This window comes from Notolepis coatsorum, assembly GCF_963971535.1.
Source record: "Notolepis coatsorum genome assembly, chromosome: 20".
Classification (NCBI taxonomy): domain Eukaryota; kingdom Metazoa; phylum Chordata; class Actinopteri; order Aulopiformes; family Paralepididae; genus Notolepis; species Notolepis coatsorum.
Window position 1 is genome coordinate 63,488,644 of NC_140184.1, and position 14,995 is coordinate 63,503,638.

The 14,995-nt window shown below is 43.0% G+C and overlaps 1 protein-coding gene across 1 annotated transcript in view; it reads right to left on the reverse strand.

Annotated features, from left to right (window-relative positions):
• Positions 1-14,995, reverse strand: part of galnt18b (UDP-N-acetyl-alpha-D-galactosamine:polypeptide N-acetylgalactosaminyltransferase 18b) — a 361,705-nt gene that overhangs the window by 83,290 nt on the left and 263,420 nt on the right. Inside the window, exons 7-8 of the mRNA XM_084337404.1 lie at positions 10,616-10,801; positions 6,368-6,505 (exon numbers count right to left, since the gene is read on the reverse strand). Coding sequence (XP_084193530.1) covers positions 6,368-6,505; positions 10,616-10,801 — 324 coding nt within the window. The remainder of the gene's footprint in view (positions 1-6,367; positions 6,506-10,615; positions 10,802-14,995) is intronic.

The following is a 14,995-nucleotide window of genomic DNA, read 5'->3' on the forward strand; positions in this document are numbered from 1 at the left end:
TCCCAGCACCCTCAACGACTACAGGCCAGTCGCTCTGACGTCACACGTCATGAAGACGTTTGAGAGACTGGTCCTGCAGCACCTCAAGCCCCTGGTGCGTGACTCCCTCGACCCCCTGCAGTTTGCATACCAGGCAAACATCGGGGTGGAGGATGCCATCATCTACATGCTCCACAGAGCGTACACGCACCTGGAGAAGCCGCGCAGCTCAGTGAGGATTATGTTCTTTGATTTCTCCAGCGCCTTCAACACCATCCAGCCGTCACTGCTAGCGGAGAAGCTCTCTGCGATGCAGCTGGAGCACGGCTTGGTGGCCTGGATCAAGGACTATCTCACTGAGAGGCCACAGTACGTCAGACTAAAGGACAGTCAGTCTGACGTACTGGTGAGCAACACCGGCGCCCCCCAAGGAACTGTGCTGTCACCCTTCCTCTTCACCCTCTACACCTCAGACTTCTGCCGCAACTCAAGCGGGTGCCACCTGCAGAAGTTCTCAGACGACTCCTCCATCGTAAGCTACATCACCGACGATGATGAGGAGGAGTACAGAGCCCTGGTGGAGAGCTTCGTGGGGTGGAGCGACAGCAACCACCTCCAACTCAACACCAGTAAGACCAAGGAGCTGGTGGTGTACTTCCGGAGGGGCAAGAAGAGGCCCCCCCCGATTCCCATCTCCATCCGAGGGGTGGATGTGGAGATGGTGGACTCATACAAGTTCCTTGGGGTACACCTGAACAATAAACTGGACTGGTCGGATAACACAGAGGCCCTCTACAGGAAGGGACAGAGCAGGCTGTTCTTCCTGAGGAGACTCAGGTCCTTCAATGTGTGCAACAGACTGCTGCAGTCTTTTTACCAGTCTGTTGTGGCCAGCATCCTCTTCTATGCTGTGGCATGCTGGGGAGGCTACATCAACTCAAGGGACACCAACAAGCTCAACAAGCTGGTGAGGAAGGCTAGCTCCGTGGTGGGAGTCGAGCTACCTAGACTTGAGGTGATGGCAGAGAGGGGGATGATAAGGAAGCTGGCTGCCATCATGGAGAACCCCTACCACCCCCTCTACGACGAGCTAGTCAAGATGAGAAGCTCGTTCAGCCACAGACTCATTCCCCCCCGACACTCGACTAACCGCCTCGGACAGTCCTTCATACCAGCGGCCATCAGGCTCCACAACAGTGGGCAGCGACTAGCAGCCTCCAGGCTCCACAACAGGGGGCAGCGACAGCGACTGCTACCAGACATTGACCTGGGACTTATAGGAACCCAAGGAGGACAACCTACACTACCTTAGGCTTACTGCACCCTATGTGGATACTGTGATACTGTGAATAATGTATATTTCAGTGGATACCGTGATACTGTGAATAATGTATACTGAGTAGATAGTAAATTATAACACTACCTCATGCATACTGCACCTTAAGTGACACTGTGAATAATGTGAATATTCCTCAGCTAGTCAGATAGTAAATTATATTGACCATATTGATCAAATTGTTTACACTGCCTGTGTTGTTTTTTACTACCTGTATACTGTGTTGTTTTACTACCTGTACCCCCCCCCCCCTCCCCCCCATGCTGCTATGATGCCTGAATTTCCCCAAGGGGATCAATAAAGGAATATCTTATCTTATCTTATCACTGCTTATAACCTGGGCAGAGCGTCAGGAAACATGGAAGAGTATAAGGCCACAGTCTATACTCTGCGCAAGGCTGTACAACTTGCTAAGAGGACATACGCTGACAAGATGGAGGCACAAATGGCCCAGAATGACACAAGAGGTTTATGGCGAGGACTACGGACGATAACTGAATACAAAGTGGGGAGTGCAGACGCCTCTCTCGCGGACCAGCTCAACTCCTTTTACGCACGGTTTGGGGCAAACAGTAGCGACGCTAGCTCACCAACTAACAACGTCACTGACGCACCGGCCGTCGTGGAGGGGGGGCACTCTCTCATTGACGGAACACAGTGTGAGAAGAGCATTTATGCGGGTGAACACCAGAAAGGCAGCTGGCCCAGATGGGATAACAGGACGTATACTTAAGTCCTGTGTTAACCAGCTAGCCCCAGTGTTCACCACCATATTTAATCTATCCCTGGCTGAATCCGTGGTCCCTGCCTGCTTCAAGGTGTCCACTATAATACCGGTACCAAAGAAATCCTCCCCAACAGGTCTTAATGACTACAGACCGGTGGCACTCACCTCTGTGGTCATGAAATGTTTTGAGAGGCTGGATAAGGATTACATTTGTGCCTCCCTCCCCAGCGATATGGACCCTATGCAATTTGCATACAGGCCAAACAGGTCCACTGACGATGCGGTCTCCCAAGTACTGCACAGCACCCTCTCTCACCTAGACTGCCAGAAGGGGGGCTATGTGAGACTGTTGTTCATTGACTATAGCTCAGCGTTCAACACCATAGTCCCCACCAGACTGGTGGACAAGCTGATCAAGCTGGGTCTGCGCTCCGCTCTGAGCGCCTGGATACTGGACTTTCTGAGTGAAAGGCCCCAGGCGGTCAGGGTGGGGGGCTGATCTCTGACAACGACGAGGAGGCCTACCGGGAGGAGGTTGAGGTACTGGAACGCTGGTGCAAGGACAACAGCCTGCTCCTGAACATTGGTAAAACCAAGGAGCTGATCGTAGATTTTAGGAGAACACAGCAGGGGACACACACACCACTGAGGATAAATGGGGCTACCGTGGACAGGGTGAGCAGCTTCAAGTACCTGGGGGTCCACATCTCAGAGGACCTGACATGGACAACACACATAGACTCAGTCGTAAAGAAGGCGAAGCAGCGCCTCTACCACCCGAGACAGTTGTATTCATATCCGGTGCCAAACACTCTGTTTCAGACTAGCAGCACATACCCCAAACTGTTTTGTTATGACTCAGATATAGAACAACAAGGGACACAGCACTGAGGCATGTTGAAAAGACGAGAGATCAGCCAACGCAGGAAGCTTGGCCCCGAAAACTGTTTATTGGAAGGTCGATATTAGAGTTGTTCCGATACCGATATCAGTATCGGAAATGCCTCCGATACTGCCTAAAATGCTGGTATCGGTATCGGCGAGTACGCCGAAAGTGTAGCCTCCGATCCCATGACGTCATTTATCTCCTGCGGAGAGTGAGGATTATAAAATGAACATGTTTTAAAGTGTGATGCTGTTTGTCATTTTAACAGCAGATACACTTTCTTAAATTCCATTGTCCCCGACAGAGCGGTGTGACGGGGAGCTTGGACGGGATGTGTTTTGCTTGCTGGTGTTATTATAGCATTAGCTGAAAAGCTAGCTAGTTGGAACAACATCCGCTTTAACGTTACATCAAATCAGATGATGGCCTGTCCTTTCTCCAGGACCTGACACTGTCCGTCTATCAACAATAATGCACCCACGGTGAATCGTATTTAAGTCAAGTAGCTACTGACTAGCGTCAGCTGACTAACGTTATCAAATGTCAATGCGGGGAAGATGAGCTAGGTCAGCTAGCTTAGCTTGATAATGGTACCTTGGCTAAAGTTGGTGATATTCATAATCCAGCAATAATGGCTGCAGACCTGCAAGCAAAGTACAGCAAGTTCCAAGTGCCAAAGGATAAGAGTCTGAGGCGGAGTCTCAAAATAGAATGTTGAATATTTATTCTGCATCGAAAATCACAACATAAACGTTAATACTAGCCAGAGCATCTGCTACTAGCTAACAGACTGGGTAGCAAGTAGGGCTGTCTTAAATACTTCGAAGCTTCGAAGCTTCGTTCGATGGCACAAGCTTCGAACATTTAAAAAAATAAAAATAAAAAATAAATATAATTTTTTTTTCAAATTTTTTTTTTCAATTTTTTTTTTTTTTACTTCAGTGTGTGTGTGTGTGTGTGTGTGTGTGTGCATGGGGCCATTGGGTGTGGCCGGGGGACAAATACACTGGAGGAAAGTAACCCAGCTCAGCACTGCCCAAATTATATCATCACTATTGCCTGTTTGAAGGATATCATCCTCAAACACATATACACCACTTACACGCCTATTCTCAGTCCTTGCCCCACAATGGTGGAATGAACTACCCACCCCAGTTAGGACAGCCGAATCCCGTCCAATCTTTCGCCATCAACTAAAGACGCACTTCTTCAACCATTATCTGAAATAAAATTAAAAAAATCTAACCCTAACTAACCTTACTGTCATGCACTTGTCCTAATAAACTAACCTACACTGTAACACGCAACACTTTGATGAATATTGTTACTCAGCTGATAGAGTTGTATCCTTCCTGATAACCTGTCGTACAGAACTTATAAGTCGCTTTGGATAAAAGCGTCAGCTAAATGACTAAATGTAAATGTGAATGTAAATGCCTTGTAGAATTCCACACATAAGAAAGAAAGATACTGGGATGAATAAACAAAATAGGAAATAAAATGTAGAAATGCATGCAATACATAAATAAATATGAATCTCCATATATGAAATAGAACATTTAGATAAGGTGCTACTGAGATGTTTTGGTGAGTTCTTTGTTTTTTTGTGGAAGTAGCCCTTCTTAAAAATGCATGAACATTCACTGATAATTGGTCTGTAGTGGAGTCTACAAGGTCTACATTGCCGGACCTTGTAGACTGACATAATTCTGTGCATAGTTTAGTCTACACAGGCCATATTTCAAATAATCTAAATCTTACTTCATTCATCTTAAACATTCTTGATTTGGGGGATTGGTAGTTCCCATGAAATCTGAAGTTGTTCAAACGACAACAGCGATCCACCTTGAATTAAATCACACTGTGTTGGTTGCGTCACAGTCACGAAAGGGGCTACTTAATTCATTAATCCAATCCACTTTATTTATAGAGCACATTTAAAAACAACAAAGTTTACCAAAGTGCTGTACAAGTCCCACAACATAAGATAAAAAAATAAAAAATAAAAAATAAAAAAATAATAAAAAAAAAATAATAATTTTCGAAGCTCGGCCCCGAAGCTTCGATTGCCAAAAAAAAAATCGAAGGTCAGCCCTAGTAGCAAGTGCAACAACGTCTAACGGATCATTGGAGTAGGGTATATCTGCAGTGCCGCAGCCCCATACTCATTGATTAATGATACTAATACTAATCTATACAATCACCTGTTGTTGAATAAATACCATTACTTTCTAGTTATTACTAAAAAACAGTATATATAAAACAGTATCTGTAGCTGTAAAAAAATTTAATAATTATTATAATTTATATAATATACTTTTTTATTTTATTTTTTATGTATGCACTGGTATCGGATCAGTATCGGTATCGGCCGATACCCAAAGCTTAGGTATCGGAATCGGATCGGGAAGGAAAAAATGGCATCGGAACATCTCTAGTCGATATGTCATGACAACCAAATAGGCTACAGTAGATGACAACACACTTTTGAAACAAAGTGCCCGAGTCGTATTTCAAGAAAAATATGCATCTATCCCCTTCAGGAAATCAACCAGTACAGACCACAAGAAGATGAAGCAGAAAGACAGAAGTCAGATCCTGAACCAGCAAGTGAAGATAGAGGGACAGCCAGTCCTGCTAAGCAAATGTCTTTATTTTTTCTTGCTATACAGTATATAAATGGTAAATGGCTGCATTTATATAGCGCTTTTGTCCAAAGCGCTTTACAATTTGTTCCTCACATTTTACCCATTCACTCAAACATTCACACACCGACGGGGGAGGCAACCATGTAAGGTGCCAACCTGCTCATCAAGATCAAATTAGGATAAGTGTCTTGCACAAGGACACTTCGACACGCTGCCCAGGAGGAGCGGGAATCTAACCCGGAACCTCCGGATTACCGGACGACTGCTCTACCTCCCAAGCCACTGTCACCCCCAATATACTGTATAGTGTAAGCAGTCTGGTGCAGCCATGTGTTGGAGCTGAGTGACTGTCCCCCTGGTTGCAGGCTTTCAGAGGCAGGACAGAAGGAACAGAGCGAGTGAGTGGGGGTTACGAATGTAACTACGGTTACCAGTATCGGCGGTATATGATACAAGAGATGCAATTCACCAAGCTGCACTTTGTAGTTTTGGGAAAGAAGATCCTGAGTTAACAAAAGAGGGGTCCCAAGAGGAAAAATGGATTCCTGGAACCAGATCTAGAAATGATCTGTTTGGCAGTGTTGTCCTACCCTCTCACCACATTAGCAATAGAAATAATCATATTTTAAGGTTCATGTTGGTCAGTTTTCTAAAGGTAATTCCTCAGATTAAGTATAGATTTTGGAACCGTTTAGAAACCGGCATCATTTTGAAGTAGGCAACCAGATCGGGGGGGGGGGGGGGGGGGGGGGGGGGGTCAAACAATACCCAACCCCTGGTCAGCCACTTACCACTCCATACGCGATGGTATCACTGTACATCCTCATCTCAGGGTAGATGTTGACCAGGTACCATCTGAACGTCTTACACCGCAGTCTCTTCCTCAAAGCCTTTCTCTCAGAGATGTCGCCGAAATCTATGCCCGAGTCCTGAATGCACACACACACACACACACACACACACACACACACACACACACACACACACACACACACACACACACACACACACACACACACACACACACACACACACACACACACACACACACACACACACACACACACACACACACACACACACACACACACACACACACACACACACACACACACACACACACACACAGAGAGAAAAAAATATTTACTGTGGTTTCCCGGAAGATATAAACGCATAATTATCTAATATGGAGGAAATCACTTTGTTGTTCGTCTTTCCAAAAGAGGAGAAGATAATAAGATAAGCCCCAGCATGGATTTGCAGTTTCTGTGATCTTGGTGATAAGAAAAGGCTATTGAGGAAACACTGCGACGGTTTACTGTGTGTATGTGACTGTAGGAGCTCTATTGAGGAAACGGTCTACTGTGTGTATGTGACTGTAGGAGCTCTATTGAGGAAACGGTCTACTGTGTGTATGTGACTGTAGGAGCTCTATTGAGGAAACGGTCTACTGTGTGTATGTGACTGTAGGAGCTCTTTTTCCCTCTAATGGCTTTAGCACCATCTGTCAGTGTCAGTCAGACTCAGAAGAGGCTGGTATAACCAACCTCTACTGTGCTCAACCGCATAGTAGGAGGTTGGGAGAAAGTACCATAGACCAGAAAACCAATGCTCGCCATACGGGAGTGACTCAATGTAGACTTCACAATTACTTTGTCATTACAATAAATGGTAAATAGACTGCATATATATAGCACTTTTATCCAAAGCACTTTTCACTAAATGCCTCATATTCACCTATTCCCTCACAGACCAACAGCGGAGGCGAGCATGCAAGGTGCCAATCTGCTCGTTGGTCAAGAACACTTTGACATGCTGCCGGGGGGAGCCGGAATGAAACCGGAAACCTTCCGATTAACAGACAACCGTTCTACCTCCCGATTCACTGTTGCCCCCACAATACCTACAGTAGTTGCAATATTCACTCGGTAATTTGTAAAGTGCAATGTTTATAATCTTTTCTACAAATTTAGCTATGCAATAAAGACACATGATTGCATTTTCATGTGTCAATTAGGCCACAATTAGGGTTCCTATGGGTTTCCCCTTATTTAACCCTCGAGTCAACCTTTAAAAAACCCACTACCTGTCTCGCTAGTGACCGAAACTGCGATCTCAGTAAATCATATATTTTTCATGTATTGTTCCAATTTTCTTTCATGAATATCATTATTAACTTCAGTCCTCACCATACATATCGAATATTTATCCATTTTCAGGATTTTAACAATTTCTTAAATTAGGGTTAGGGTTGGGGTTAGGGTTGGGGTTACCCTAGGGTTACCCTAACCCTAACTCTGACCCCCTAACCCTAACCTGTCCAGTTCTGCGACTAGGGTGAAAGGTGTGACACTTGTTGTTCACACGCTTAACACATTGGGGACGAACCACGGATAAATCCGTGTTTCGAATCCATGCTTAAAGGACCAACCACGGATATCTCCGTGGCAAGGTTGTTTTGGCTTTTATTCCATTTTAATAACCTATTCAAGGTCGCCGAGCGGCACTGCAGATGTACCCTACTCTTTGAATTAGAAAAAGTGCAGTACCGGCCAGATCCTCTTAGGGGCGCTATCTCGATAATGCAGTGTTCCCTGTGGCAGAAGTTGTCTTTTTTCTCTGGATTTCCAATGTAGTTTTCTACTGACCTGAAGCGATCCCTATAGCCTGTTGCACGGAATACGTTTTGGGACGCGGATTTCACTATGCAGTAAAGGAATGTATCATCAGCCAATGGACATATCGATCTACCAGATGGCGATCGATAACTGGGAAATGCTCCGGGGGATCCAACCGGCCCACGGTAAGATCTTTTTCACGTAAATTACACGCTGATCAGGCATTGTTTTGATAGCCATCCACTCAATCAATGAATGAGGCTAACGCGGTTATTGGTAATCAATAATCAGAAACGACGTCCGTCCCCCCTTTCATGTATTCGTGGTGGACCATCATACCGATCATATGCAGTTTGAGTTTTAGCTTTAGCTTCTGTATAACCGAAATGCCATTGGATATAACGTTAGTAGCTTAGCGGCTTTTATCTCGCCTTCCAGGAAATATCCCAGCCGAAATCCCTTGAGGGTTAAGTTACCTGCCAGGTCACTTGGCAAGTCACCTGCAAATGCAAATGCCATCATGTGTCAGAATGCGTAGCTCAGTTTGAGGAAAGGCCACATGCAAACGGTGCAAATGGGACCATTTTACAAATGGTCGAGTGAATATTGCCAACAAAGTTATTTTGAAGTCTACATTGAGTCAAGAGCATTTGTTTTCTGGCCCATGTTATATTTCTCCCAACCTCATACTATGTGGTTGAGCATAGTATATGTTGGGTCTATCAGCTAACTCAGAAGCAGATTTATGTTACAATCTGCCTCTCCTGTCCATTCTCTCCTAATCACCTTAATTACTGCCTCTCCAGCTAACTTAAAAGCTGAACCAAACCTGACAGATTCATCATCAAATGCAATAGTGACAAATTGTGAAGCGCTTAAGTACTATTAACCGACTAATGAAAGGCAGCAACAGCTGTGGATTTAAATGACAGAGGTTGATATTGATAGGACATAGGAGATGCATGAGGCTCAATTTCTCTTGATGCTTTTAGACTCAAATGTCTCATTATTCACTAAAAGACCTGCCTGCAGATGGTGGTGTGAGGGTGGCTGCTTTAAGCATCCACACCTGCCTTGGGTCAAGCTAACCACACCTGGGAGCAGGGGTGTCTGTACACCTGTTGTACAGTACATTGAGATAAACTGGTCTGCTATTTATACCATCCCTGCCCATGTCCTTGTGTCACAAATCCTTAGTTACCGTGGCAACCACTCCACAGATTCCTAGCCTTTTATGTTTTGATTGTGATGAATTCAAAACATAAAATGTCACATTTCAACTTAAAATGCAGTAAAGTGTCCTAGTGACTCACCACGCACACCATTTAATCGCAACATCTTGGGTTCGACCTTTGTTGCATGTCAAAGGAAATCAGTCACTCACTGATTTCCTGTCACTCACTCACTCCTATCTAATGAAGCAGAAATGCCCTAGAAATATCTTAAAAAATGCAGTAAATTACAATGTTACTCAACATAAAATCACAAAACATTGAATTACTTTCTCTGAATATGTTTGTTTTGTAGCAAGTAGTTTCATTGTTGCCACCATCTTTAGTGTTGCGGATTCTTCCATTCAAAACATCTGCAGTGCTCCACCTCATTATACAGTCTCTGGTGATGCCACCCACTCAGTTTTAGCTGTTCTCTTCCCTTTGCCATTTTGAAATATGCAATAACCTTTACATCACAAAGATGCTTGCAAATTTTATCAACAGAAATAGTTAAACTTGAATGTTTTGCGTATCTTCTATAGATCGGCTAAGAAAATCAATAAAACCAAAATACTGTTACCTCTCATTGAAAATAACACAAGCTGCAGTGAAATTACCTTTGTAAATTGTAATTTTTTCTCAATTTCAGTTGTAGTGATGTGAAATCAATTGATAAACATCATATCTACGCTGTGTCTTAATTTACCAAGCAGCAATTGCAATAGCTAAAAATAGCATAATCCCTATGTATACATATCCCAGAAATGTAGTGGTCTGTTGTCAAAATTAATATTATGGTAAGATCCACCTAACTAATGTCTTCCACCTACTCACTAAATGAATGCAGGTCTGGAGAAAAGAAAGCTGTGTATCCAGATCTTTGGTGGTTAATGCACTGGCATATCTGGTTAGACTATTCTGCTCAGATGTCTTTCTGTTGCCAAAAAGCATCACATATACCAAATTAAACTTAACGTCCAGACACTTCTTATGTCCAGGCCAATGGACACTATGCAAGCTTGCCAGAGATCATTCCATCTAATGGTGGAATACACCCGATTAGAGAACCAACTTGAAAATGGAAAGCTAGGGTTCTGAGTTACTGGCTTTACAACCAAAAACAGAGGAAACCAACACTTATTTGAGCTTAGTAGGAAACAACATTGTGAAATATAATGCCCCCCCCCCCCCCCCCCCCACCACTCACCTCCTGTGGAATGTTCCAGGCCATATACACATGGCTTTTGAATTCATCCATCCAGACTTCAGCAACTCTGAGGGCGTTCCGCCGCACGTGAGACGTCAGGTCCTCTGTGTAAGGCTTATGGGCACGCTCTATGTGGGCAATGCGGGCACAGGGCAGGACCTCCACACTGCCGCCACACTGCCACACCTGCCGTTGGACAGAGAGAAAGAGAGAAAGATTCATGTTCATCTGTCCATATCCCTTTTTTCCCCCCTTTCCTTTTTTATGCTTTTCTCCCATCCCCCAATTTAAGGGATGGAGGCCAACAGAACGCATTCCAAATGGCAACCCCCTGAACGGGCACTGCACTAATAAAAAATTAAACTAGGAAATATTTGCTATTTAAAGGGTCGAGTCAGTAGCAATGTATTTGTAAACATTGTGAATATCTTACCAGAATGCCTGCTACATAACCATCTCTTTCTTTTTTGTGCCTTTTTACTCCTGCTCCTATATCCCTCATGTTGTCATTATGCCAATTCCCTTCCTGGTCGACGCACTGACCTCTGTCGGTCTGGGGAGGGTGTAGAACTACCACATGCCTCCTCTGATACATGTGGAGTCACCAGCTGCTTCTTTTCACCTGACAGCTAGGAGTTTCACTGGGAGAGTGTAACACACGCTGAGGTGCACGTTATCTCCCCCAGATCCCCTCCCTGCTGAACAGGCCGACCAGTAGGAGTTGCTATCGCGACGACAAGGACTCACACACCCCACCTGCTTTGCACCCACGAAGACTGCCGATGTTCGCAGGGACGGCTGACTGAGCCGGAGGTACCGCTGACACCGGGATTTGAACCCCTGGTCTCTGTGGTGGTGAGTGAGTTACTTAGACCTCTACACTACCCAGCACCCCTCTCTTTTGTTTGATAATCAAATGTTCCAATTGTCACCAAACAGTAATCATAAAATCACTGAGTTTCATGTGCGACATGAATACTATGTCGATAATATCGTATTTATGCTCAATATAGTATTAATTAACCTCAACAGTACCAGGTTGGTAACATCGTACAGCTGGACCCAATATATATTTGATTTGATCTTTATTTATCTCGAACAACCATAAACACACAAACTTGAAATAACAAAAAAATAATTTTTTTTAAATAAAAGTAATAATAAAAAAAAAAAAAAAAAAAATACAAATACAAATAAAATAAGATATATCTTCCTAGACATGGAAGCAATTGTCAACATAGCTCAAGACAAATGGTTTTGTTCGAGAAGGGACAGAAAGAAGCAAAGCTTATCTGGTCCTGCCCCTTCCTTACAATATCATATTAATATGTAATAAGTTATCTATCAATATCAAAAATAATATACCTATCCACTACAGCAAAAGATAAATAAATATAAATAAATAATTACAAAAATACTAGTTCACATTATTTTCAAGCTCCTCTAACTTATACTTCCAAGAATTCCTGTTTATATCTGCATTTAAACATTTCAATAGTACTTGTTTTTACTGCTACATCAAGGCCATTCCAAATGGATACCCCACAAACTGAGATGCACTTGCTTTTGAGAGTAGTACGGACAATAGGTTGTTTTAAATTAAATTCCCCTCTTAGATTATAACCCCCATCTCTGCCCATGAAAATGTTTTGTATGTTGCCCGGGACTATATTTTGTGTTACTTTAAACATGAATTGTGCAGTTTTGAATTGAACCAAATCTTTAAATTTCAGAGTTTGACTTTTAACAAATAAACAATTGGTATGATCTCTATAAGCAGCATGATGTACAATCCTTATAGCTCTTTTTTCCAGTGTGCATATCTTTTGTAGGTTGGTTTTATATGTATTTCCCCAAACTTCAACACAATATGACAGGTAGGGTACAATGAGTGTGAAATACAGAGTGTACAGTGATTTCTGATTTAAGATGTATTTCATTTTACCCAGAATTTTTTAGCATAAATATTTTATGTGTGGTTTCCAGCAGAGTTTGTGGTCTATTAAGCTATGGTCTATCTATCTATACCCAAAAACTTAATTTCATATACTCTATCAATTTTGACATGATCAATTTCCAGATGGAGTTCTGTATTTATTTTGCGATTTCCAAACAACATGAACTTGGTTTTACTCAGATTTAATGATAGCTTGTTTGTATCAAAGCAGCATTATAGTTTGTATAATTCCTTCTTTGCCACCTTTAACAGGTTCAGCGCCAGAGGTCGCTGTGGGCGTATGGCCGTTGTGTGCCAGCGCTTTGTTCAATGGGGATAAATGCCGGTGTTTGCAGTGCTAAAACTATATTAAATATTATAGCTATGGATCTAATAACATAACATAATTTTTTCATCCATACATTTCTAGGGATGCCCCGATCGATCGGCCACCGATCGTTATCGGCCGATACTCAGTATAAATATGCAATCTGTGAATTCCGATAATGAGTCATATTCGCCGATCGCGGAAACCGATCAAGCGAAGATCTCACTCGCTGTCTGTCTCAGACACACACGACCTGCAAACTGCCGCTGCTCCTCCTCCCTAGCCCGCCCACACCCGTGTAGAGTTTGTAAACACTGAGGACTGAGAGGAGGCTCCTCTGCTCGAGTCTGTAGTGCATTCGACCTGAGCTAACGTTAGCTACCTAGCTATCGTTACTGTTTAAACAAAATTACCCAGTCAACTATTCACGTTTAGTAGGCATTGTCTAACGGTATTTAGCCGGCTAGCTACTGATAGCTCCTGATATCAACAAATTATCCAGAAAGTCTAGTAGTCCATGTTCATACCTCCGTTAGCTTGCGTTAGCTGACGTTAGTTCTCTGTTCCAAACGAAATGTCCCATTGAACTAAAGTTCTGTCTTAACGTCATCTAGCCGGCTAGCAGTAGCTACAGATAGCTCTTGATATCAATGTCTTATAACATTGATTTAATGCGTATTCGAGCTGAGGGCTTGCTGAATGTGAAATGACCAAAGAACCGTAACGTTACCAATAGGGTCCAGCTGCAGGGCAGGAGAATCCTTTTTGGAGCTGGAGGCTACTAGAGTACACACAGACAGTGGAGCTGTTTGCAGATAGCGAGCATTTTGACTTGTTGCGTGGTGGCGATGTCTCGCAGATAAAAAAGTACAAGTCTAATTATATAATATATATATTTTATATATATAAAAAAAAATTTAGATAAAATAATTTTTTATTTCTTTTTAATCAAAAACAATCAGTATCGGCCGATATGGCTCACGACGATCGGTGATCGGTATCGGTGGCAAAAAACGTGATCAGGGCATCCCTATACATTTCCGTTTTATACCGTGGTGAATATGAGTATAGTTTTAGAGTGATTCTGTGTAATCCCAGGAAACGCAGCCAAAACAGCGTTTTACTGCATTTCATTATATATCGTGCCATTTCTCGCCTGGATCAATAATCAATCTGAAATCAACGCTAGATTATCGGTATTATGTTTCATCATGCATGCATGAAAGGGTGGGAGGGAGGTAGTTTTTCTATGCTTCGATCGCCACCAACGGAATACGCTACACAGTACATTACAGACAGAATTATCGGATCAATGCAAGATTGATAACATAATAGTCCTTACCTTGTCTATGATGTACTGCAAAAAGAATAATCCAATTATCTGATCGCCATTCCAAATACTGATCGCGATTATGTTTCCAGCGTAATCCACCAAAGAACACGAACCGGGGGGGCCCGACCCTCGTCGATGCATGCGTTATAAGCACTTGTCTTGCCGGAGTATTTAGACCCCGCCCGCACACCGCAGCTAGGCCCAGACAACAAGCCACATAGTTTCAAATGGAGTGCAATAGCGGCCGCAAGGCGTTAGGCGACGGTATTGGAAGTTTGTGATCTCAGACCCATTCCCAATGATAACATCAGGCTGGATGGATGAATTATCAAGGGAAATATCGAATAAAAGAAATAACAATGAAAACCCGACTTTTCTCGGGTTTGGCGCCCATCGTTCGTTGAGTTAACCCGAAATATGTCGGGTCTGGCGTCCATTGTGTTAAAAGCTGCTGCAGATCATCCCCATAACATAAGATATTTGTGTCATCTGGAAAGACAACCAATTTAAATATTTCAGACACTTTACAGATATCATTAATGTATAATATGAACAATTGGGTCCCAACACAGGTAATATTTAAGCACCTTGACTTGTTCTGGCCTATTTGAACAAATTGCTGTCTATTACTAATATAGCTTTTAAGCCATTCAAATGCGACCCCTCTGACCATACCTGTCCATCTTTTTAAGTAGAATCTCATGATCTATTGTATCAAATGCTTTTTTAAGGTCAATGAATATACCCAGTGCGTATTTATTTCTCTCTATACATGGTTATTTG